Source organism: Phoenix dactylifera, chromosome 12 (genome assembly GCF_051530095.1).
Source record: "Phoenix dactylifera cultivar Ajwa chromosome 12, Ajwa_hap1_PhDact_Kaust_v1.1, whole genome shotgun sequence".
Lineage (NCBI taxonomy): Eukaryota > Viridiplantae > Streptophyta > Magnoliopsida > Arecales > Arecaceae > Phoenix > Phoenix dactylifera.
In genome coordinates this window covers 12,541,439-12,567,150 of record NC_143201.1, presented here as the reverse complement: position 1 = coordinate 12,567,150, position 25,712 = coordinate 12,541,439, and the positions used below count along the sequence as shown (strand labels likewise).

The window sequence follows — 25,712 nt, the reverse complement described above, 5'->3', positions numbered from 1 at the left end:
ACAGCCATCTGTCCATCCCATCACGACTGCACCTGCTAAACTGTTGGCAGAAAATTATAATTTGATCCAATTTAGTTTCAAATTTTAGTGAGACAGTTTTTGGCACAAGCGGTGGCTCGAGGAACGTTATGGAACTCTCTCTCTCCACACATCAAAATTAGTTCCATCCTTCCCTCGTCATTACTCTCGCTGTCGGTTGCTCTTCGCGGAAGTTCGATTGCTCTTTAGCTGTACTTCCCGTGACTTTTAGGCACCATTTATTCCTGTCCCACGAAGCCCCAATTGTCCTTCTTCTCGGCCTCTTCCAGTCTCGATCTCTGATCTTCTGCCGGCCGGCGGCAGCGATGGACACGGCGGAAGCGGCGATGGACTCGGCGGCGGCGGCGGCGGCGGCGGCCGTGGATGGAACGAGGAAGGGGAAGAGCAAGGATGTGATCCGGCTGGAACGGGAGTCCGTCATTCCCATTCTAAAACCCAGGCTCATTATGAAGCTGGCCTACCTCATAGGTACCAAAGCTTAGATATCTAGGTTTCTTTTCCCATCATTTTAAGTGATTTTTCTTCTTTGTTTTGTAGTTCGGGTCGTGTTTATTTTCGAGAATTTGAAACGATTTCTCCTCAAAATACAATTTTGATTGGTTCGGGTTCAGAAGGTTTTCATCAACTTCCTCTGGTTTGGTGGGGATTTTCGATTTCGGATGTTTGATTTGAGTTCCTGCAGTATACTGACACTTTGAATTTTCTAAGTGGAGAATTTTGTTTCGGTGAGAAACTCTGTGGTATTCTTTTTTTTCCTCTCCAATGGATGTGTCATGGTATTTCTTCGGTTTGAAGTTTTTATAAATGTCTTTTGACTGTTTACATGAATGATTTGTTATGGTGAGTGTCAATTATTAGGACAGTGCGTCACATGCTACATTCACTTGATAATTTATAGCTATATATTTAGGAAAAATGGCTTCAACTTAGCACTGCGGAGTGACTGGAGTCAGTGAAGTAGATACAAGAAGCACAAGTGGAGAAAGAATGTTGAGGAAAGTGACAGAAAAAGATCGACCCTGTGAAACAAGAACGAGTTAAATGTGAACAATTTCTGTATTGACACAGCTGTTAAAGGAGTGAGGTCCCTAATGTCAGAGTTTGGTATTTAATCTAGAATGTCTAACTTTATGTTTTGCCAGAGTAATATGATGCCAAGTGCTATACATGCTACAATTAGTTTGATAAAGTGAAAAAATATACCATACGAAAAGCATCGAATCCAGATAGTCCCATTGTGAAATTAGGAACCTACCACTGAGTCCCATCTTGTTCTGAAATTAGCAACAGGAGGGGCACCACAGCACTTAATCCTGTGTTTCTTTCCTCTGGCATGCACGAGGGTGCTAATCAAAGTTAAAAATTGAAGACGACAGTCAACTTAAAATCAGCATGCTGGCCAGCAAACACTGAGTAGGTGGATAAGCAAAGAACATGGAGAATACAAGACAGTCAAGAATTTCTGAACAAGGTGCAATATCTCCATTCTAAGAGATTTTATCTAATGCAAATACTCTAGTATCATGGGCTTAATCATTTTATGGGAATATATAGGAGAACATTCAATATTCATGAAGGTATTAAATGTTATGTGGTTCTTAGCCACAAAGCATGATATCCACAAGACATATATGTACCAAGATATGATGGAAAATATGTTTTCTTACTCAGCAATTATTAAAACTACAAGCTACAGATATGAAGAGGATTACAAATTGAGCTGAAGTACTTTGAAATACCTCTAGGGGCCCAACAACCATAGAGTTGGTGGTAGCTTGGGTACTTAAAAAAATGGAAATGCTCCCTCTGAAGTCATTGTAAAAGCTTTAGGATGAGGAGAGAATGCATCAAAGATAGTTTTGGTTGAAAAATGGGTAAACTAGAAGGCCTTGAAGATACAATAGTCAATAGTGTCTCTTACTATCCTTGTCGAGACCTTTGTATGAGTGACCGTTGTGCCCAGGGTAAGCTGAACCTTGTCGAGTCAGCTGGTTCGGGGCATACAAAACTGGATTGGTCGGCTATTGGCGTGGTTCAACCAATGGAAACATATTAAAAGCATCGGTCAGTCGGTCAGTCCATTTTCTTTGTTCGAAGCCTTGTTCAAAGCTCTATTTGAATCTTTCATTCCTATTCGAAACCTTCAGTCATCATTAAGCCTGTTTGAAGTTCGCAGTCACCGTCGACGATGACTACGTAAAACAATGATGATCCAAGTGAGTGTCTCCCTCTCTCTCTCCCTCTCTTGTTCTCCATTGCCAGATCCAGAGCTCTCGAAGCTCTCAAACTTGAAACTCCTTGGAGGTCTCTACCTCTCTCTATCTCTCTCCCTCGCTCTCCTTCTTCCTCTCCCCCCTCACCGTCTCCCTCTCTCTCTCTCTCTCTCTTCATCTCTCCTTCTTCTTCTCCCTATTTTGGTTTGCTCCGACATGGCATGGTATGGATTTCATACCTTGCTGAACTGGTCGCTGGCCAGTATGAGCTCTGGTACCAGTTTGAAAAACTTTGGTTGTGCCTTTGAAAGATCTTTGCTGCTATCTTTGGAGGGTTTTCTAAAATAGAGCCAATAATGGAATTAGTTGGAACTTGACTACCAGAAGAACCTTTTTAAAATGCAGATAGAGGAAAGTCATTTTCTTAAAACCCTTCATGGTTTCCACATCCTTATCTTGGAATATCTGTGAGTCTAGATTTGAACTTTAGCGTGCTTTATCTCCAAATTTTTTCATAACTTGCTTGTTTGTAATGTTGTCATGGAAATCATTGTGCTCAATTAAGGAGTGGAACATCTCCTTCATGAGTGGAGTACTTTTGTTTCAAGATGACAAAAAAATTATGGTTTGATTCGACTACAATTATAACTCTTGTAAAAACAAGTTTTTGTCTTATGCACCTAAAAGAACAAATGACAACTGATTTTCTTTGTAATTATAAAGGAGACTAGATGGCTATACTCAGTTTCCTTACTTAATGTGGGCCTTGTGGGCTATGTTATGTGGGTACTTATATTCGGCTCAAAGAATGCATGTCGGAATGCGTATTCGAATTGAATACGTGTGAGATACTTGGATACTTAACTTTTTTGTTTTTTCAGTTACTAGAGATAGGTCGGTAATTGGACTGATCCAAGAATGAGTTCAACCCACCAAAGACAATGTTGAAAGTGACATATTTTCCTTTTTAGATATTGTTCGAGGATGAAGGTTTTGAAATAACTTTGAAAATGTTCTTTTTCTTGTATGGCTTTTCTAAGTAGGAAGTTTGAGAAATATATATATACTAAAAGACTCTAAAAATGTTATCTTCTATAATTTTCTTTTATATGGTATTTAAGAAAAAAATTTATAATTTAGTTAAAATTAGTTTTTCTACATACCCCCATTCACCTTTTTCCTTCTTGCCAGACACTTGGATATGTGTTTGAATCATATTCTTCTATCGATGTCCACACAACATCCCTCATGTTTATTCCCAAGTGACGTTAATGAAGTATTTGATGGCTGCAAAGGAATTTTAGGTGTTTGAAAATGAACCTTTAAGATTGAGACAATTTATGGTGTTATAATTCTTTTAACAGAAAGGATTAAGAATTTGTTTGAGGACGTAACCTCCATTAATATTCTAGTCAAAATAACCAACCAGCATATTTCTTGGCTTTTGGCTTTTCAAAAGTGTTGCTTATTTAACCCAACACTGCCACCCCACCAACATACCCAAGAAAAGAAAAAGGAGGCTTGCGTCTTTAATTTTGCTAAGGATCCTTGTTGATGTGATTTTGGGTCTTGTATGCAAGTGCCGAACCACATTGAGTGCTTCCACCTTAGCTAATTACTCAGGCTAAATTTGTCCGTGGCTCTTTTGATAAGCCTAATATCGGGTTCGAAGAGTGATTAGAGACGATGGTACTAGTACTCTTTTGGTGGCATTTGGACCTCTAGGGTGTAGATATTACAAGAAGTGGAGGCAAGAGCCATTTTTACAATCTTTAGGGCATGTTTGGTATGGCTAAAAAAATTCTTTTGTTGCTTTTAAAGCAAAAAAACACTTCTTAATTTGGTAACATTATTTGAAAAGTGCTTTTACAAGAATAAAAGGTCAGAAAAAAGTGTTTTTAGGAGAAGCTACAGAACCAAGCTTCTGGCTTCTCCTTCTCTTTTTATAAAATAGAAGCTTTATCAAACATGCTCTTGGTGTGCTTGGCTTTCTGTTATTGCATTTCTCATTGGGTGATGTTATTTTTGGGGTAAATGTAGGGAGACATCATCCCCCAAAAAGGGTGAAGAACTGTCTTTCATACTTACCACCATTACGACGTAGCATATCACAAATAGAGTGAATGTTTTTTCTATTCATAAGGGAAGCCCATAAGCTGGAGGTTTCTTTGCTCATCAGAAAAGCTGATTTTCGTCAGAGGGAAACCTTCTTACCTTGGTTAAAATTGGAAATCCTATTTAGTAGCTCTTGTAACATTTGAATCCAACTTTTTTCTAATAAAATAATATAGACTGTTTATTAAATAAATTTTCTTTTAAACTAATACTGTAGAAACATCCCACATAAATATAACTCCTAAACTAATATTATTCCAAACAGATGTGATAAAACTCATGTCACAGAGAAATGGCCAAAAATAGTCTCGAAACCCATTGCTTACATTGTTTCCAGATCCAAAATTTCAGAAACCTTCTTCATGCTCACATCAATTATTGCTGACAATGATATTTCTTTGTAAAATTTTATGTGAATTTTAATTAGAAGTTGGCCTTAAAAGATTGCATATTGTGTATTTTGTTACACAAAAGGAAAAAATGAATGAGCTACATAAAAATAAAAAAAATCTTTGAGAAGCGTAGAAAATTGTTTCAGTTTGTCCCTATGAGTTGTACTTTTTGTCATCTTTCCTGATTGTGTGGATGCTTTCTAGCTCTTAAATGATCCTGTAGCAAGGCTTCAAATCTCGACCATTTCATGCCGTTTCAACATTGTATCACATCTCATGTTGGTACGGTGTATCTCCAGTGTGACAAATGTGAGTAGACAGGAGGGGCACACTGCATCTCGTACCTTACTGCTATGTGAACAGTAGGGGATTTTATATGAGATTTGAAACCTTGCCTCGTAGGATTGCTTCATGGTTGCATGAGCCTGGACTCTGTACTAGTAAGCTAGGTATCCTTCCCCAGCAGCTGGCATTTTATGTGTCAAAAATGGGTTCTCTTGTCCGAACAAGCCTTTACCAGGAATTTTTCTTTATTTCTTCAATGGTAGATGCCATGTTGAGAGCTGGTTGTAGGTTATTCTCATTTTTTGATGTATTCCGTAATTCAAAGAGATGAACCATATTGGTCTGTAATTTGTGTGGATTAAGGTATATCTATTGCGAAGTCTCCCAATATGCATGTTTGTTAGGAATCTCTGTCCACATGTCTCCTCTCTGCATCCTTTTGTTTTCCTGCACGTGTCCTTGCTGTTGAAGATTCAAGTCCTTCCTCAGTTTTTCTTATAGATGAATCCTTTTTCTTTTCCTTTTTTCAAAACAAAAGGCACACATGCTCCACTCTAGTTTCTTATTAACTAGAATGCTGTTGTTTACTTGGATATATGTGCTTTTAATATTGTGCTTCTCATGTTTATAGAATTGGCATGAAATGCTTTTGTGAATGACTCACATTTACCTTATAAATGCATACTTTTCTGCCATTTGCTACCATCAACCTTAGTCTCTTGCAGAGCATGATTCTGACAAGGCAGAGTTTATAAAACTCTGTAAGAGAGTTGAGTACACTATTAGGGCATGGTATCTTCTTCAGTTCGAGGATCTGATGGTATGCACTTTTTCTATTAAATTAAACATATTCATGGACAAGGATATCTGGCATAGAAGGATATGCATTTTCATGCAAGAATGCATCTGCTTCCACACATTTTTTTATATGTGCATGTGTATAGGCCTGTAATGGTACCCATCAACTTGCACCTTTGCTGACGTAAAAGTCATGATGTTCGGTCAAATTTAGTTTTGCTAAACTATATGTAATCAAGCTTGGGGTATTCAAATTTAGGGAGTGTTGTATTTTTCAGCAACTGTATGCCCTATTCGAACCTGTTCATGGTTCTGAGAAACTGGAACAGCAGAACTTATCTCCAGCAGAGATTGACATTCTTGAACAGAATTTTTTGACATATTTCTTTCAGGTTAGTAATCTCTCTGCACCTTGTAGCTGCATTTTTACGTATCTTTGTTATCACCAATTTTGCTATTGTATCATTATTATGATTTCTTTGAAAATTTGCTCTGCTGCATTGTAATACTCAAGATGGTACAAAGCATCAATAACTTGAAGAGTTAGATTTTTAGAGAACAAGATGTTAAAAAAACAATTGAAGACAAAGATAATTTCTAGACCGATTTTCATGTTCATTTAGAAGGTTCTAGACAATTAATAATTCAAATTTGTGTTGACCTTGGTATTTTTGTCAGCAAATTTTTGTGAAGGTAATTGGAGGATCATTCTAGCTTGAACATCATATGCATAGCACTTGAATCCTTGCATTTTCCATCATGAAATATTTGATAACAGATTTATGGATGCTATCCTTCAAGCAGACGATGATCTGGCTCATTTATATTAGTTCCAAAATATAACAGGAGACATTTTCATGATATGGTAAAGGACTGCTGATTTGCAGGTTAGTAATAGATAACAATAGAATCAAGATGGATTCAGCTAAATCAGCTGAGGTTGGAGAAAATTATGGTTTCTTATTTGCTATAATATGATCGAGGAAAAATATATGATCTAGTTTTGAGTTGTTCTTCCTTCATATCAAATTTACTAGAAGTTTGAGTTAGGCTTGATTTTAATTCACCATTGTAAGCATAGGCCAAGGATGTTTCCTTTTCTCTTTTTGTTGATTGGGAAGGTGTTTATTTCAAATCAACTCAAATCAATTCAACTCAACTAAGACTTAATCTTAAACTACTTAGGATTGGTTAGATAAATCATTATTTTCCTCCATTCTTTGTTTAGGGCCATACTTTCTGAAAGAAGAAGTGATATCAAGTCCTTTGCTAGTACTTCATCCGATGTGATTCAGTTTACCTCTACCCATCTTTCTTTCTACATGTATTGCATCACTCCTTTGTACTGGTGCATTTCCCTGCCTACGATGTATATGTTAAAATCAGCTAAATCGTCTTTCTTTCAATTTGTTCTTGGCTAGTGCTATCTCTATCTTTCTACAAATGACTTCATTTTTTCTTCTATCTTTTCTTGTATTACGGTGTGTCAATCTTGACATTCTCATTTCGACAACACTCATCTTGGGCACATGTTTTCTAATTGCCTAACTTTCTGTACCATAACCATAAAGATGGTTTGTTATATGCTTGTCATATCTTGGTTGCACTTCTTCATTTTCTCCAACTTCTCTTCAATTTCGATAACTAAAATGTTGGTTGAGTCCAAGTTAATTAGCGTCTTTGATTACATAATCTTGAGTCTTCTATGGTTGGTGGGCTATATTAAAAATGCATTTCTCTTGCCTAAAGCTATCTGCCAGTAGAAAAATTCATCGGTAGTGCTGAGGATGAAATGAAGGATTTGTGGTGCTTTGTTCATCCAATGGGGCATTAAAGTGGAAATCTAAGTGCAGCCTTTCTGTGTGGAAAACTAATGACACATGTTGAGGAGTCTATGTAGCAAGGTTCGCAATCTCGATACCTGATACTGTTTCAGTATCTTATTGGTTTGGTACGGTACGATATGTTATAGTACGATATACTTCTGTGCCGAAATAGCTCTCGTATTTTCTTAATTTTAATCTTGGTACGCCTCGGTACGGATTGGTACGCACCTCGGTATGCCTCGGTACAGGTCGGTACGCCTCGGTATGGGTGGGACGGGGCTTGTACTGACTTGAATGTGTGTTTTATACGGGGAGAAAACCGATACGATACGGTATGCCTTGTATCGGGCTGTATGGGGTGGTACGGTAGACCTTGCTATGTAGTGGTGGAATGAAGTTTAACCACTTAGGAGAAGGTGTATCTAGTAGTCAAGGGGAAAGTTCTATTTTTAGTGTCATCCTTGTGTCTAATGGTAGGAAATAGTTTGCTTTTGAATATCTCTTTCAAAAAACATTTTCTATTGCTTGTCATTTGAATCAACTTCTGAAATCTTTTTTCTTTTTGGGATGCTGAAGGTAGAAAATTCTTGAATTAGTTTATTGGAAGATGTTTTTCTAATGATATTAATGCTTTAAATGGGGAGGTTGATGAACTCCAATTTAGCATTGCTAACCAAGTGGGGTGATTATTTATTTTTTTAATGCCATAGTCTTTTTTTGTGTACTTTGTCGGTGGAGAGATAGATCCAGATAAGCTCCTGCTCTTTGTTTTTCTTCCAATTTTTTTCATTCGTGGCTGCCCTAGAGAAAACTCCTATTCTCCTTTTTAGCCAAAAAATAGAGTTAACTCAGCACCCCTTTTTAGCCTGGAAAATAATTATATTCTTGTTAATCAAAGAAAATGAGTTAAACCATATAGAAGATTTTATTTAGATATAGTTATGCATTTCTTCTTCAGGGCCTGTTTAGGAACAATACAACATATCGATGGAGGGGGAGAGGAGGCAGTGGGAGCATAGAGGGAGAGGGCAAGGAGTTAGGTACCCTGATCCCGTTGGATTAAAAAAAAAAGACCCCGAGAGGTCTTCCTTTTGAATCTTGCAGGGACCGGCGATATCCTTCTCTCTTCTTAAGCTACCCCACTCTCTCCCCCTCCGGTGCTCTCTTCCACTCCCAATCCTGCCGGATCTGGTGGATCATTGCCAAACAGGTCCTTAATACTATTTATTATCTTATTTGTCATAGCATTTAGGGGATTGTGTTTCAAATTTTCTCTCTCATAATTTTTTCCAAAATGATTTTACTTCTTTTGTCAAGCAAGCCTTGTTTTCTTCCCTAATCTTGGCCTGTTTGAAGTCCAGAGGACATTAGTGGCTTTCTCTTTAGTTGCATGATTTTGCACTGTGTATGCAAGAAGGTGGGATTTTCTTCTCGCTAGAGATTTAATGTCTGTTCCTTCTCTTGTTGGAATATCCTTGACCTAGTAATTTGGCACTGGCTTACAGGGTTGAGGTTGAAAGCTGGTAATGACATCTTCCGAACATTTAGAGGTTTTATATTGATTCATATAGTTGTTCTTTCATGAATGTAATGAAGATTTTTGGCTGTTTAATATGGAAGTAAATGTTCACACATCTGCGCTCCAGATTCTTATATTTGTTCTCCCGTGAATGTGATAAAAATATTTGCTGTTTAATATGGAAATATATGTTCATACATCTCCTCTCCATTATTCTTTTTCTGGAGTATCATGCAGTTATCTATAAATGGTTCTCATTATAAAGAAATAAAAGAAAGAATTGACTTAATGCAGTGAAACTTGTGCAAATGTCCTGTCAGCTTTTTGTTGCAACAACCTCCTATCTAGTCATACTTGAAATATCTTTGACAATTCTTAGATGACTGAGTTTTCTTTGTTGGAGTTTTTGAAATTTGAGCTCTTTTGATATTGCTTTACATGAAGCAGGTAATGGAAAAGAGCAACTTTAAAATAGTGACGGATGAGGAGATTGATGTTGCACACTCTGGGCAGTATTTATTAAATCTTCCTATCAAAGTGGAAGAATCTAAGGTTCAAATTAATTCTGAACATTTGTATTCACAACCTTATAATATGGCACATTTGTTGAATTTTATCCTTTAATTTTTCTTATTTTGTTTGTGGAATGCAGCTTGACAACAAGCTCTTGTCAAAGTATTTTAAAGAGCATCCTCATGAAAACCTCCCTGAATTTTCAGACAAGGTACCAGTCAAGTCTAATGCAGAATGATGATTATAATAACTTAGATATTTTTGTTGATATCAAGCACAATGTTTTCTTGCTATGTGCAGGTAGAACTAAAGCATGAGGCTCTCAATTTTCTAGTTGTTTTAAATTCATCATCATCTTGATAGTTTAGTTCATTGAGACTTCTTGTCCATTCTCTTTATTCTATTTCATGTTGCACAGATTTCCTTATCCCTCAATTAAGGTTTTGCTGCAGCTCACATCCCAAAGATCAGAATATTACCAATTTTAAATGCACTATTTGAGTGTCTTTTATGAAGGAAATCTCCTAGAACTTATTCTTTTAGGAGTTTATACAAAATTTTAGTATTCTTCCCTGAAATTTGATCTAGTTTAACTACTTTTTGCATTGGTAGCATGTCTTGCACATCATATAGTCATGGTTAATCCTCATTCTCCTGGAAAGTGATATCTCTGACTTTTGATATTCTTGAAATATCATTTAGTCAATATTCCAAATTCAAGAATGAATTGTTCTAGATAACTGTCAAATTTGAGGATTTATAGATTGAAATATAGAAGTGCAATTCAAAATTGTAATTTGGTTGTTCTGTGGTGATTTGGTCATATCATGGTTCACTGTACCAGCCTGAATGGATGGAAGGGACGTACCATACCGATATCCGGTATGAGTGGCATACTGACACTTGGTATGCCCAAAAAACTCCATACCATACCATACAGTAGTGACACAGTGCTAGTGTGGTACCGGTATGGGGTCTGATATCGAGACAACGAACCTTGGGTCATATCTTCTATATATCATGCAATTATTTGCTGATATATTCTATTCATTATCTTATGTAAAAAATCTGCATCTACACCATTCAATTTCACTGCAAGAACTTTGTTGTGCAAATGAAAAGCTTACCACCATCTTGGTGAGCATTTGCAATGTGTCTCTTAGATTTCAGTATCATCTATTAACTAACATCTGGTCTTGAAACTGTAAGAAGGGCATGCATAAACCAAAACCTTCCCCAAGATTTTGCATGTGCTGGATAACTAATATGTTTGATAAGTATGAGGTTGGTTGTGCACCCGCCCCCCCTTTTTTTTTGTTTTTTGGAGGTGGGGGACTTATGTAGCATCTGATCGTAATGCAGATATATGGTAAGGGCTTTCTCTTTTGTTCAAAAATTGTCTTCACTATTATGTGCAGTACTGCATTAGTAGCATCTAAACGATTCTCTTAATAATTTATCTGCATACAAAAGGAATTGAATTGCTTTTGGCTATATTTATATCTTTGCTTTCTATGCCTCATCTCTAGAATTCATTGCATTTTCCTCTCTACTCAAAGCTACCTCGTGCTGTCCACCATGCTTCATCTTCCACATGCCTCACTCCTTTGCATCATGGGTCTGAAGATAATGACACCTAAAGCAGAGGGATGACCAAGGTCCGCAGAACATCCCAAACTGTGCGGTTCCGTCTGTTTCAAGCCATACCAGTGGCTCACCGGTACGGTTCCGGCTGTAAAAACGAGACGTTTGCAGGAGCCGGAGAAGGAGAAGGAGAAGGAAAGAGACACCGAGCGGGAGAGGGAGGGAGAAAGAGAGGGGGTGGATGCCGGCAGAGGACCGGCGGAGGCTGCGGCAGCCGAGGCCGCGGCCGGTTACCCTGTTTCACATGAAACAGGGGTCTGGCCGTAGCTAAAAAATTTCGGGTTGACCACGTAAAGAGAAGGAAACTGGGGCCTGGATTAGTATGAGAAAGGGCTAGATCAAAGGATGATGACAGAAAAAACGTGAGATTTGTTGGCTTTTGTTTCTGTTTATCTCATGACCTCAAAATGTCTTCATTAATGTGCATGAAGGTGCAAATAACATGGGCTATGCAAATCAGCTATTGAAGCATCCCTGATATAAGCAAAAGAAATGCAGCATGGGGGAGGGGAAGGGGGCTGCAGAGCCAGATGCTTGAGCAAGATTTTGCGTGCCTTAAGGCCTTTGGTTCAGTGAGATAGAAAGCCTGCACACCTTTTTGCTACCATAAATTTGAGTAGAATTTCTTTCTCTTTTACTATATGTTATATATCTCATATTGAAAAAAAAAAATACTTCTATTATCTTATTGCTTTCTCGTGAAATGCCAGTTTATGTACATAGTGTGATTACCTATCATGTAGCAAAACTAGTTCTACAGTCTCATATTTTTTTTCTTTATTCCACTGATATACATCTTATTGAGTTAATTAGAAGTGTAACTATATATTTCTTCTAATTCTTCAACCATTCTGGTGACCTTGTATGTACAAAGTACGTGATTTTTCGCCGGGGCATAGGAATAGATCAAACGACTGATTATTTTTATATGGAGAAACTGGATATGATCATAGCTCGCATATGGATGTGGTTCCTCAAAAAGACCAGGTACACTAGAAATAATTATTTCTCGAGTTAAAAGGTTTTCCAATTAAGTTACTGAATTTAATGGTTACTGCAGGCTGCAAAAGCTCTTTTCCAAGAAACCAAGTCCAAAACCTAAGAAGGATCCTAAGAAAACGGATGAACCAAGTCCTGATACAGATGAGCAGGACCTATTTGTTGAACGTATTCGTATCGAAAACATGGAACTAAGGTTCTATCAGATCTCTTAATTTTGGTCCTTTTGGTGATGATATTAATTTTAATATTTTCCTTCTACATTCCAGCATGAAAAATCTACTTGGCAAGATCATGATCCAGGAACCAACTTTTGATAGGATGATTGTTGTGTACAGGTAGTTCTTTTGTCTTTCTTTGAGCATAGTCATCTAGGTTTTGGTGTGAAAAAATATTGGCCTTTTAGTATTGCCTATTGGCGATGATCCTAGGAAGGGAAAGTGCAGAGTATTCAGATATTGTCTAATTGAGCAAATGTAACAACGTTGTTATCCATAAGTATCATTGATAACCTTTCTTTATTCCTGATGAATTATAACATGTTCCTATTGTCTGTGTTAATTGGTATCTTTACAGGCGGGCTAGCACCAATAACAAGGTGGACCAAGGGATTTATGTAAAACACTTCAAAAATATACCTATGGCTGATATGGAGTTAGTACTGGTCAGTTTTCCTGCTCGTTGCTTTGCTAAAAACAGAAATCCTTCAACTTGTTTACCTTTTTTTTTTCATTGTTGACTTAGTGAGCTGGAATTATTAATTTTGCAGCCTGAAAAGAAAAACCCTAGTTTAACTCCTATGGACTGGGTCCAGTTCCTTGTTTCTGGCATAATTGGACTTGTAAGTTTCCACTTTTGAAATGATATAGTTGAGTAAATTTAGCATTATTAGTTTCTTTCCATTTTATGACATACTCATTTTGTTCAGGTCACTCTTATTAGTTCACTTGAAATGCCTAAAGCTGATATCTGGGTTGTGATAGCTATCCTTTCTGGTCTTCTTGGTTATTGTGCTAAGATTTACTTCTCGTAAGTACCTGTCTTTTAGTTTTTTTTTTCTGATGGGTTAGCTGGGTCTCTGGTGTAATATAACTTGCTTTTCTGAATAAGATTTGCTTGAGTCTTTTCTTTAACAAAATTCATTTTAATTTTCTTTTCTCTAACAAAATTCATTTTAATTTATGTAATGCAGATGTGCTAAAAGATGAACCACCATTCTGATTTTTGAATTCTTAGTTCTTAGTTTAAAAATCTATAATCTTTCTTTGTGTATGAAAGTTTAGTGATTATAAAGCACTTTATGTTTATTTTTTAATTTTTACATCAACCATGTACAACTTGGCTTTATTATTTTGTCATGTGTCCTTTGTTTAATTTCATATTACATATGATGAGCATAATATAGATGAGACAAGTACCATTGGAATGAAGATTTCACTGCTTTTAAAGCTACTAATTTGGTTTAACAAGTTATTATGCCCTGATACACTTGAGCATTTTTATAACTTGGCCATAAGCAAATAGCTACATATGATTTCATTAAAAGATAGGGCATGCATAGCAGACTATACTGGATCATTACCCCAACATGGCTCCCACCCCACCCAAAAACAGACACGCTGTTGTGCCCTGAGTCAGTCACCTATTTCTTCAAAAAAGCTTTGTCCCCCTGTGTGCATGTGTTCCCTCTCTAATTCTTTTCAAATGATTGCATGTGAATTCAGTTTCTACAGATTTGAGGTACAAGTTAGACTGGTTTTGACATTTAAGACCATTTGATTTTGTCGCCTGTATTTTTATGACCTTGATCCGTAAGATGTAAATTAAATTTCTGGCTATTATTGTTTTTCTTTATATTTTATGTACTTTTGGGATTTACCAAATGCTTGAACAGTATGATAGCTTCTGGAGAGTTTTTAGTTGGTTCAAAATTTCCTAGAATAAGAAATGTCAAGCTTGGTTGGGCAGTAGATAGTTCTGATGTAACCGTGAGGTTCTACTCTCATTACATCTTCTATTTTGGATAGAGCATTTATCAAAGGTGTCTTTCTTTGGTAACAATTTGGTTACTTGGCTTCCATAAGTCTTAGATATATTGAGATTATATTTAGTATAGTTTTGAGATCTTTGTAAAAAACTTTTGACCAAGATCTGGAACCTGTAACATCCACAAGTAAATTTCTTTTCTTTTATCGTGGATTCCACAAACTTATGGTATGCTATCTTCTTTTTTTCTTTGTTTAACTTTTGAAAGATTTCTGTCCCCTAGTCACTCTTATTTCTTCTTCATTTTCTTTCACAATTCTCCATCTTCTTCCTCACCTCTTCTCCATCTTCTTTATGCTGCTTTCCTCCTTTATTTTCCTTCCTTCCTCTTCTCGACAAACTATACCAATGAGTTCTAGTCTGTGGCTGCTAAAAAAGGGTGGCCCATTGCACGAGGCTCCCACCACTGCAGAGTTTGGGAAGGGTCAGACGTATGCTGCCTTAACCTCCACGTGCGGAGAGGCTGTTTATGTGTTTTGAACGCTTGACTCCCACATCACAATGGAGCAACCTTACTGCCAATGTCTGCCGAACTGGGTCGAACTGCCTGGTTTGGGCAGTGCCAAGTCGACCCGGTGCGAAACCGAGTTGGTTCGACTGATATTTTTGGTTCCGGCCCTGTATCGGCAGGAACCTCTATTGAATCGGGCGGTTGGTGGCCGGTTGTACGGAGTCAATCTAGTTCTGAACCTGGTTCATACTGTTCCTTGAATGATTGCCACCTGATGCTTTTAAGCATCAGGTGGCCATTGGGAAAGCCCGAGAAGGCCTTCCCAACAAAATTTGAAAGCGGCTCCGCCCCTTCTTCCTAAATACTTTAAAAATAACACCGATTTAGGCTATCAGAAGGAAGATCTAAGGCTAAAAGCATCAGGTGGCCATTGGGAAAGCCCGAGAAGGCCTTCCCAACAAAATTTGAAAGCGGCTCCGCCCCTTCTTCCTAAATACTTTAAAAATAACACCGATTTAGGCTATCAGAAGGAAGATCTAAGGCTAAATAAGGTGTGCTTCCTCCCTCCTATCTCATTCTCTCTTTTGGATGGCTTGAAAAAATAGCTCAAAAATTGCAAAATAAGAAAAGATAATGTCAAAATTTTGGATTTGAGCTTAATTTTTTTTAAATTTTGTGATTTTTCAACTTCACTTAAAAATTTTGAAATTATTTAAGCTGTGGCTGGACTCCTGTTTTGTTCGAAACAAAAGAATCGACTATGGTAGGTGCCGCGGCCTCCATCGCCCCCCCGCGGCCCTCAGTCGGCGTCTGCCACCCTCTGCCAGCCTCCCTCTCTCTTTTCCTTCTCTTTCTCTTTTTCTCTCTTTCACGGTACCGTGCCCTCGTCCGTACAGGCCCGGCACAGCCCGTCCCGACTTGTGCAGCCGAAAAATTGATATGGTGCCCAGTATCGGTTCCTCCGATCTTTTGTTAGGAACTTTTGGTAGGAAAAAGAAGTCATTGAGAGAGATTCCACCAGCAACAGTAAACTATGATTTAGGCCCCATTTGGGTGAGCTATTAGCAGTAGAGTTTTTAGAAGAAGAGCTTTTGGAAGTAGATCTTTTAGAAAAGAGCTTTTATAAAAATCTATTTACTATTTAGTAACTATATTTCTAAAATGCTGTGGAACTTTAACATGTGTTTGGTAAACAAACTGAGAAAGTACTTTTGGTATGACAAAATGACCATAAAGGACATTATATAGTATTATATAACAGAGCATAATAAAATATTCTATGTATTAATATATAAATGTATAATATAGTATAATATTAATGTAATGTAATATAATATTATCATAATATAGTAATATAATATTGTATACTATAGCATAATAATTTAATATAATATTAAATTATTTAATATAACATATCAATGTATTATGATATAATGTAATATAATATTATATTTATAGTATAATATAATAATAAAAATATAAAATAATATAATTATTAGCGTAAATTAATTTTCCATCCTCTTAATGACTGTGGTATAATATAACATAATATTAAATTATTTAACATAACATATTACAGTATTATGATATAATATAATATAATATTATATTTATAATATAATACAATAATAAAGATATAAAATATTATAATTATTAATGTAAATTAATTTTTCACCCTTTCGATGACCATGTATCTTTCTGTGTAATTATTATATTTTATTATGGGTATTTTGGTCTAAAGAGAAAAAATATTATAATTAAAAACAACTTTTCGATAATTTCTAAGGTACTTTTTTGGAGAAGCTCCATTTTCTTCTCCCAAAATGCTATTTTAACTTTCTAGAAAAGCTAAAACAACTTTTCGAAAATTTTACCATACATCCTTGTTTGATCTAAAAGTGCTTTTGGAGGGCCAGAAAGTGGTTTTTGACCCTCCAAAAGCTTTCCTAAATGGGGCCTTAGATCCTTATGCCTTCTGCAGCAGAGATTCGAAACAGCAGTGAGTTGACTCAATGCTAAAGAAAGATAAGAAGAAGGATATGTGGCGAGCTATTTGATTCTATTTCTACTTCAGCCATATTCCAGTGAATGTGGCAGACAATACGTACTATAGGTCTACCATTTCCGCTATATAGTCTTTCGGTTTCGGTGTAGATCCTCCAAGCTCGAACGATATATACGATGAGCTTCTTGACAGTAATAAGTAATAAGGAGCTAGAGAAATGGATTGCCTCCTACAAGAGCAAGTGGTCCATATATGGACTGACTGTGATGTGTGATGGTTGGACCGGTCCTACCAGATGGAGCATCATTAACTTTCTGACATACTGTGATATGAAGACTTTCTTGCACAAGTCAGTTGATGCTTCTGATCAGGTGCACGATGTCATATACATCCTTAATTTGATGGAGGAGGTGATTGATCAGGTAGGAGAGAAGAATGTCGTGTAGGTCATCATTGACAATAGGCTGCAATATAAGGACGCCGAAAAGATCTTGATGAAGTGGCGACTACATATTTTCTGGACCCCATGTGCTGCACATTGTATCGACCTCATGTTGATGAACATTACGAAATTTCATAAGGTGCAACAAAAAATGGAGACAACCCAAACCATCACCAGGTATATTTATAACCATATATGGTCCTTTCACTAATGAGGAGGTATGTAGGGGGAGAGATCTTGAGATCAGAAGTTACATGGTTTGCCACTAACTACGTTGCACTTGATAGTCTTTTTGAGAAGAAAGTAGCCTTACGTCAGATGTTTGTTAGTCCCCAGTGGCAGAAAAATAGATATGATTGATGCAGGGCAATGGGCAATAGGCTGAGCACAATATTTCATGCATTCTTGCAGCTAATTAGCTACAACCACAGCCACAGGGGAGCCAGTCATCATATGACTTTTTGTCCGAGACATTCTCTCAGAGATATGATTGATAGATGCTTAGACGAGGCCATACATCCTCTCAGCATGGCTAGGCAGAGAGGGGCACGAAGGGTAAGAAGGCAGCTGCCCAACACACCAAAAAAGAAAAATAGCAGGCACCTGTAGCTCGAAGAGAGAGTGTTGTGGAGAGTGAGTACACTCAGATTTAGACCAGGAGCAACAGTGATGATAGTTCTGGTGGTCGTGCATCTGCTGGGCAGAGAGAAAGTGGAGGACATAAGACCACTATTTATGAGACAACCACATGGTGGTCTTCGATTCATCGGTGAGTCCCACTTTACGCATACTATATAGGATAGTGACCACGATGTACGATCTGGTAAAGCCCGCGAGGATATGATTGCATATAGGAGACGAGCTCCTCAAGATCATTTAGGAGAATACGATGCAACTGTAGATGACCTTGCACATGAAGTAGGATCCTTAGACGTATCGAATTTCGATTCGTATACAGAATCATATTACCAATAGTCATAGACAGCCCATGACCCATACGGATATGGATATGCATATGGTGCGTCTGAGGTATTTTCCAGTGGCTACTATCCTATGCAGCCCGAAGTATTTTATGGGTCATATTTTTATGTTGGCAATTTCGGATGGGCCACTCCGCAGTCGTATTATCAGCCAGAGGATATCTTTTAGAGTCAGAGCTTCAACGAGAGAGAGTGCTTATAACTCGACGTACGTTACTTATGGAATGAACGTACAAGACTACAACGCCGTTTGGTTAGAGGGGTGGGCTGATGTGCCTCCTCACTATGCTGATGATCCAAATATCTACGAGTCGGCAACCACAAGTAGGCTGGATCAAGCTTCTTAATTATAGTCATGCTTTATAAATTGTGCTCTCGTCACTTTTGTACATTATTATGATCTTTGATATGTTTATATTGACTGAATGGCTGTAAAATTCTATGCCTGATGTAACTGATTTGGCAGTTGGTGAACCTCTATCTTCTCACTCTTTTCCATACTCATTACTAGCAAACTCGCATGTACAATGCAAGATTTGACAAAATTTAATGATAATCAAAGCATGGTATTATTAGATTATGTTAGGTTATATGATAATATATTTTATTTATTTTATTGTTTGATCGAAATGAATGTACAAATAGGAGAAAGATAAAAGATAAACTAAAAATAGAAAAAAAACATAAATAAGATTAAAGAAAATAAATTAGAAAAAAGTCATAACACAAAATAAAAATGAAATGAATTAAGAAAATTGAATAGAAGAAGAGTAAAAAATGGATCATCTGCAAACTACAATAAACAATTTAAAATATAATGCAATAAACTAGATTTAAATATAAATGTAAATATATAAAAATAAAATCATAAAAATGCAAACCAATATAGTAAAACAGAAAACACTAAGTAAAAAGTTCAACATCCAAATACAAACAATATTAAAAAAACGGGGTAGATAGTAAAGCACAAATAATTCTGAACCAAAGATACAAAACAGGAATTCACAAACAATGTAAATGAATTAAAAACTAGCAAAATAAGTTAACTCAAATAGAATAAAGTAAATAAAAATATTAAATAATTGATATAATAATTAGAATTATTAAAAAATTGATATACACAAGATAAATAGTAATTTGGAAATGTAAAACTACATATAAAGTGTTTTTATCAAAATTCAAAAATAGAATAAAATAAGAACTTATAAGCATAAAGACATAATGAAACATACGGTACATAGCAAAAGAACAAAAATGACTCAATTAGCAAATGACACAAGAAAAAAGATACAATAAAATGTACTAAATTAAATATAAAAAAGATATACATAAAAGTAAAACTATAAAAATATAAACACAATTAATAAAAATAAAAATATAAAACAAAATAACTAAAATAAGTATATAGTAAGCAATAAAAGATGCAAATAAAATTCCAATGAGAATGTATAAACAATATTAAAATTAGGATACAGAATGAAATAAACAAAATTAATAACATTATTTCAAATATGAAAGTTAGAAAATATATAGAGCCCTTAGAGTGGAGAGGTGGCAATTGGGATTCATGGGGATACAAGAAGGAAGAGTTCAGGTGAGAAGATGGAGGAAGGGAGATTGGGCCAATGAGGTGGAGAGAAAGCCTGAGAGGGGAGGAAGAGGATGAATCAAGAGTAGGTGTGTGCAAAAAACTGGCCGAACTGTGAAACCAAACCGAACCGATCTTTTTTGTTCGGTTTATATCATTTTTTTAAAATTCGGTTTGGTTTCAATTTGAGAAAGTCTTGAACCGAAAAATTTTAGTTCGGTCTCGGTTTGTGTTTTCAGAAAACCGATTCAAACCGACCCAACCTGACACGTGTATATATTCAAATATATATACTCAAATTGACCCAACCCCACCCATATATGTCTATATATATAAATTGCAATTTTTTATTTTTTATTTATATTTTGTTTTATGTATAAAATAGAATGTCAACCTGATAAACTGAACCGAACTGAATTTTCGGATTGGTTTCAAGCGGTTTTTGTAGATGGTCGGTTCAGTTTTGGATTTGGTTTTAGGAAACTTCTTTAAATTGGTTTGGTTTTGGGTTTAGCTCCAAACTGATGCGATTTGATCCCTGCACACCCCTACTCAAGAGTGTGGGTGGAGTTGGGCTATGAAATGGTAGGAGGGGAGACAAAGAGAGTCGGAGATGTGAAGGAGAAGGTTATTGTGTGCAGGAGGGGAGAGAGAGAGGGGAAAGGTGAGAGTGTGAGGGAGAGTAGATAAACAGGGGGCATGTGTGTCTCGGAGATTTGAGATCCTCCTTTGTTGGGAAAGAAATTTTGCTTTCAAAAAGAAAATATTATGAATGGGAGGTGATATAGGTGAGAGAGTATTTTCAGAATAAAATATCATAGATGGAATCAAAGAAAGAAAATTCTGCAATTCACAATTCTCTGTTATATAGTATAGATAAAACACATGCATATGAATGTGTACTCAATGAAAATAATCATAGATGTTTTCTCGACAGGTAATGAAAATACTCTTAAAGGGAATTGCAATATTATTGGACCATCCAATGGTTGGAGAGACGGATCTAACAGACCCTATGCTTTTGAACTATGGAATGTTATCTACTTCTCTGAGTCAATATGAGTTATCCAAAAGTTGACCCTCTCCAAGTTCAATATGTTCATCATTATGGGAGCAATGGGTTTTATTATTTGGACATTTTAAAATTAACTTGTGTGTCTAAGTTTGGAAATGAGTACTTTCCTCATAAGAAATGTTTGAATCTGGTGGTCTAAAGCTGGAAATGGACAGAAATTGCAGCAATCTTGTAAATTTTATTAGTTTTGATATTGAAAGGGAACTTTGTATCATTAGTTATATCTGATATTGAAAGAGAACTTTGTATCATTAGTATAACTAACATAACTATATTTTCTTTTCTTAGTCATTGGTTGTTATCTTAAACCAGAGTTTCCCTAATGGATCAGATGTTAAGTGGTTATGTGGTATCTCTTGAGTCGTTTCTTTGTTCAACAGATTCTATGCATCTCAATAATACATGTTACCCATCCTTGCCCTTTTTCTCTATCCCATTAACTTTGATTACTTCAAAAATTCTACCTATTGCTTTTTAGGCAGCCATTTATTTCTTCATCACTTGATCTCCATCTCTGGAGCTGAATATCCTCTTTCTACATGTTTGAACTCTCAACACTAAAAACGTAGTAGTGCCAATGTCTATATCCTATTAATCTTCTGATAAGAACTCTTCTCAAGTAAACCTAAGGGCTAAGGCATCAATAATATCTAAATCAAATTAGTCACCTGATAAGAAATCATTAATGTTTGAGTTTAAACCTTTGTCACTCATTCAACAGTTAAAAATAATTTTTATTCAATCAATAATGATTTGGGCAAATTAAGATGTTATTGTTATTTTTTTTTATTTATGGTCATAACAAAAAATCAAAACCATTTCAAGTACCAAATTTTTGAAAGAGTCTAGGAACTTTTGAGCAAATAATGGCCATTATAATTGTGATAATGGTCAATAATGTTTTCCATGTTGGTGTGTTATAATAGGATAATGGCATTATTGAACCCCTGATCCAGATCATAATGTATAATAGCCTAGGGTATTATTTGTTGCTCGTAAAGTAGTGCATATGGTTTGTTAGTTTACTTTGTATGATATCTTATTACTATACACCTATACTGCAAATAATCTTCCTCTAAATTACTCCTATAAATGATCATTTCCGATAAGTTATCATTTTCTGTTTAATATACTAGTACAATGTGTGTCTCCAACTGTTTCCGAGAAGTCTGTAAAGCTATTTTTCCTTAGCCAACTTCAGTCTGATAGAAGTTAGTATTTTATTAGGCTTAAGGATTTTTAGACATTTGGGTTTGGGACTCTTAAGGGAACAAAGAATAGTCTTTATGTGGTAGCTCAAATGATAAGGTTTGGAGATATTTTAGATTTAATAACAGCCATAAATATAGATCTAGTTTTTCCGATTGGTGCTCCATGGTGTTAGAATGGTTAAGGCTTTGGATTTGTATTGTGATATTATTTAAAATATAGGACAATCTAAGGAAAGGGCTTGTAATGGCCTAGGACCTCATTTGAAAAGGCTAGCCAAAAGGTTATTAATTGGGGTCCTTGTCTCTGCTTGACTATTGAAGGCTTCCCCAACATGCATTTAATTGTGGTACTAAACACATGCTGTGTGCACCCATTAAGCTATAGCATCATCGTTAGGGAAGGGTCCCATCACAAATACCATTATCGGGTTAGGCTCAAACCAAAAAGGGTCTACGCTATAGTATCCCCTAGCTATATGGGTCATAGGCAAGGATGACTCAAAGAAGAATTGTAATTACACAATACCTCACCTATAAAGGGCTAACCAGAAGGTTATTAATTGGGCTCCTAGACCTCCCAGCACACACTTGATGTGTGACTCAATACACGCCTTGCACATGTCCTCACACGGTTATTTAAAATGTAAGGACATTTTGGAAATTGAAAATTTAGAAAATATAGCTGTTTTATTAATGTTAGGATAGGGATATTCTAGTAGAGGGCATATTTGAGAACGGGAAAGTTTTTGCATGGAACATTAGCACACTAATATAGTTTTAGGACTATACCTTATCTTGTGAGTTAAAAATTCTGTTTGTCTGCATAGCCATTGTATATATTTCTTTTTCCTTGTAGTCTATTAATTCTAGTTTTGATTGTCTACGTTTTCCCATGTTTTCAGGCCTTTGTATGATTTATGAGATGATAGCACTGTTTTGCCACTGGTTTCAACTGAAGTGGTTATGGAATTTGACCATTTTTGAGTTTATTTAAGCACTATGCTTTCTATCCATTTTCATACAGGTTTCAGCAAAACATGGCAACCTACCAAAACTTAATCACACGATCAATGTATGATAAACAACTCGATAGTGGGAAAGGCACGCTTCTACACTTGTGTGATGATGTAATTCAACAGGAAGTAGGTACCATACATAAGGAGTAATGGCAACATAATTTTTCATACAAAATATGGACAACTTGTATTGGACATCTCAACAATCGCTAACATTCAATTTCATGTGTCATTTGATATTTAAAATTTACAGGTCAAAGAGGTGATAATTTCTTATTTTATCTTGATGGAGCAAGGGAAGGCTACGATTAAGGTGCATAGTTTTAATTTTTATATCCATTTTCTTTTATTGAAATTCAGAAAATGGACCTTGTGAGATTTCTTCACTTTCCTTCTAAAATATACATATGTTTAGGATCTTGACCTCCGGAGTGAAGAACTTATTCAGGAAGAGTTTGGCATGCACTGCAATTTTGATGTTCTGGATGCTGTCCAAAAGTTAGAGAAGCTTGGCATTGTTGCACGAGTGAGTTCTCGTTTAACCCTTTTCTTTTTAATCTGAACAAAAGCATATCATTTGTGTCGCGTCATGGATTTCCTTTTCTATGTTAATATTGACAATTCTTTGCCAAGTTAAGTATGACTAAGTTGGTTTGACTAGTCATTAGAGACACACAATTCCTTTTTTATATAAGCAATATTTTACCAAATTTCCTATCACCAAGTAAGTTGGTTTGAAAGATTGCTCATTAGAGGCAAATGATTTGTTTTCTACATATTGATCTCTAATCATGTTATAAGAATTGCTAGTTTGAGCAGTTTTTTTCCCCTTTTACTAAGGCACAGCTTTTCACTATTAAACATTCTGGAGTACAAAGCTGGTTGGCTTCCCTGCAAAAATGGGAATTAATGACTTTAGGGACATTAGAAAGAAGGTGGCAGGCATCTCTCAGTATTGGGCAAGATAACATGGTGCCAAGCTGATCCTTTTGGAGGCTTTTGAATGACCATTCGAGTCTCCTTTGACCCAAAGTTCTCGAGTCTTAACCTGAAGGAAAGCAAGTTTATGCCTTTCTAAAGAGGTTGCAATTCAGCTACAATGACAGAGGAGGTAAAAGAACTGGAAGGCCCTTCATCAACATACCTGCAGTACTGTTTCTAAAGATCCAGCACCTCCTCTTGACTCTGATGATTGAAAGCATCATCAGAATTCAATTTTATAAATGGCAGACTTGGGAGCACTGATTTGAAAAGAATGGCTGTAGAAGAATGGATACACAGTCCAAAGATGCCCCAGCTGTGCAACTGTTGAAACTCAATGGAAGATATAGTTGTATGTTCCTTGCTGCCTTCAGAAAAGTCAATGTTCTGGGCTAGTTTGAACAGTGTTAGGAGTAAGGAATGGCAAAATAATTTTTGACTAGGATTGGAAAAATCTACTGATGGGTAAAATAAGGTGTCATGTGACTGGCTGAGAAAAAAATAAAGAAATGTATATGAGAAAAAGCTTTGCTGGTGATCAACCATGGATTCATGGTAAATTTTTGTTCTGGTCCAAACATGGAATCATGGTTCACTGTAGTCCAAAATGGTAATCTCTACGTGTCTCTGTTCATGACTTGCTGTGCTTTCTTTGCCAAAGTACTTCCTGTAACTAGGAGGTCAACTTGCAAGTGGGCTGGCAGAAATCACTCGGCTCTAGTTACACTCAGAAAATGGATTGTTGCTTAACATGATTCACCACCCTTAAACAAGTAGATACTATATAATTTCAACTCAACTTTTTAAATGCATAACCTATTTGCATCACGTCGAGCAGTTATAATACTAATTAACTAAATTTCTTCAGAGCTGGCTTGCTGGTCTTTTCTGATTATGTACAGACATGGATCAAATTAGTAAAGTTAATTTTGTGTCTTCATCATAAATAAACTTATAACTTGTACCTTCAGGACTCTATTGGAAGAGTCTATTGTTTGCCGTTGAAGCGGGCCAATGAGATCATAGGCCCCACTACTGAAGAACTGGTGTTAAAAGCCAAACAAAGCACTAGCGCATGATTTTTCCAAGGTAATCTCCTTCCTTATCCCATTCCTCTTGCATATTTTATGTTTACATCTCATTGACGATATTGAGAAAAAGACTGCTTTTCATATAATTTCTGTTTTCAGCTTGCGGCAAATCAAGACTTCTCGAGTGGAAGGATGTCATCTACATCTATCCTAGTTCCTTATGTAAGAAGATGAAATCGTTCATCTTTAAGCTCACTCTTTTGTTGACTATTGAGTAGTTTCTATGTTGTTGCACTGTTGTAGCCATATATTTTCATGTGCGAGTGCATTACCGATATGCAAAACAAAATGATGTTTACACGGAATCCTGCATTCTTTTGACAAGAATATTTGGTCTTCAGAGATTTCCTACTTCATGTAGAACTCATTTCTGCAATCTACCTGCATGTTTCTATACCGATTCAATTACGTACGAATGCGAAGTATTGCTATGATTTGAGCAGGATTGTTCATGAAACAGGGACATGCATCATTAATTAGATT

At 36.2% G+C, this 25,712-nt stretch overlaps 1 protein-coding gene across 1 annotated transcript; it reads left to right on the top strand.

Annotated features, from left to right (window-relative positions):
• On the top strand, positions 1–25,569 carry LOC103721879 (uncharacterized). The gene is made up of 16 exons (XM_008812251.5): positions 1–507; positions 5,770–5,864; positions 6,121–6,234; positions 9,635–9,739; positions 9,840–9,911; positions 12,219–12,331; positions 12,405–12,539; positions 12,613–12,681; positions 12,920–13,007; positions 13,113–13,184; positions 13,272–13,372; positions 23,166–23,283; positions 23,411–23,470; positions 23,573–23,683; positions 25,110–25,227; positions 25,329–25,569. The coding sequence occupies exons 1-15, from the start codon at positions 345–347 to the stop codon at positions 25,215–25,217; spliced, it is 1,524 nt and encodes a 507-aa protein (XP_008810473.1). The 5' UTR covers positions 1–344; the 3' UTR covers positions 25,218–25,227; positions 25,329–25,569.
• The last annotated feature ends 143 nt before the right edge of the window (positions 25,570–25,712 follow it).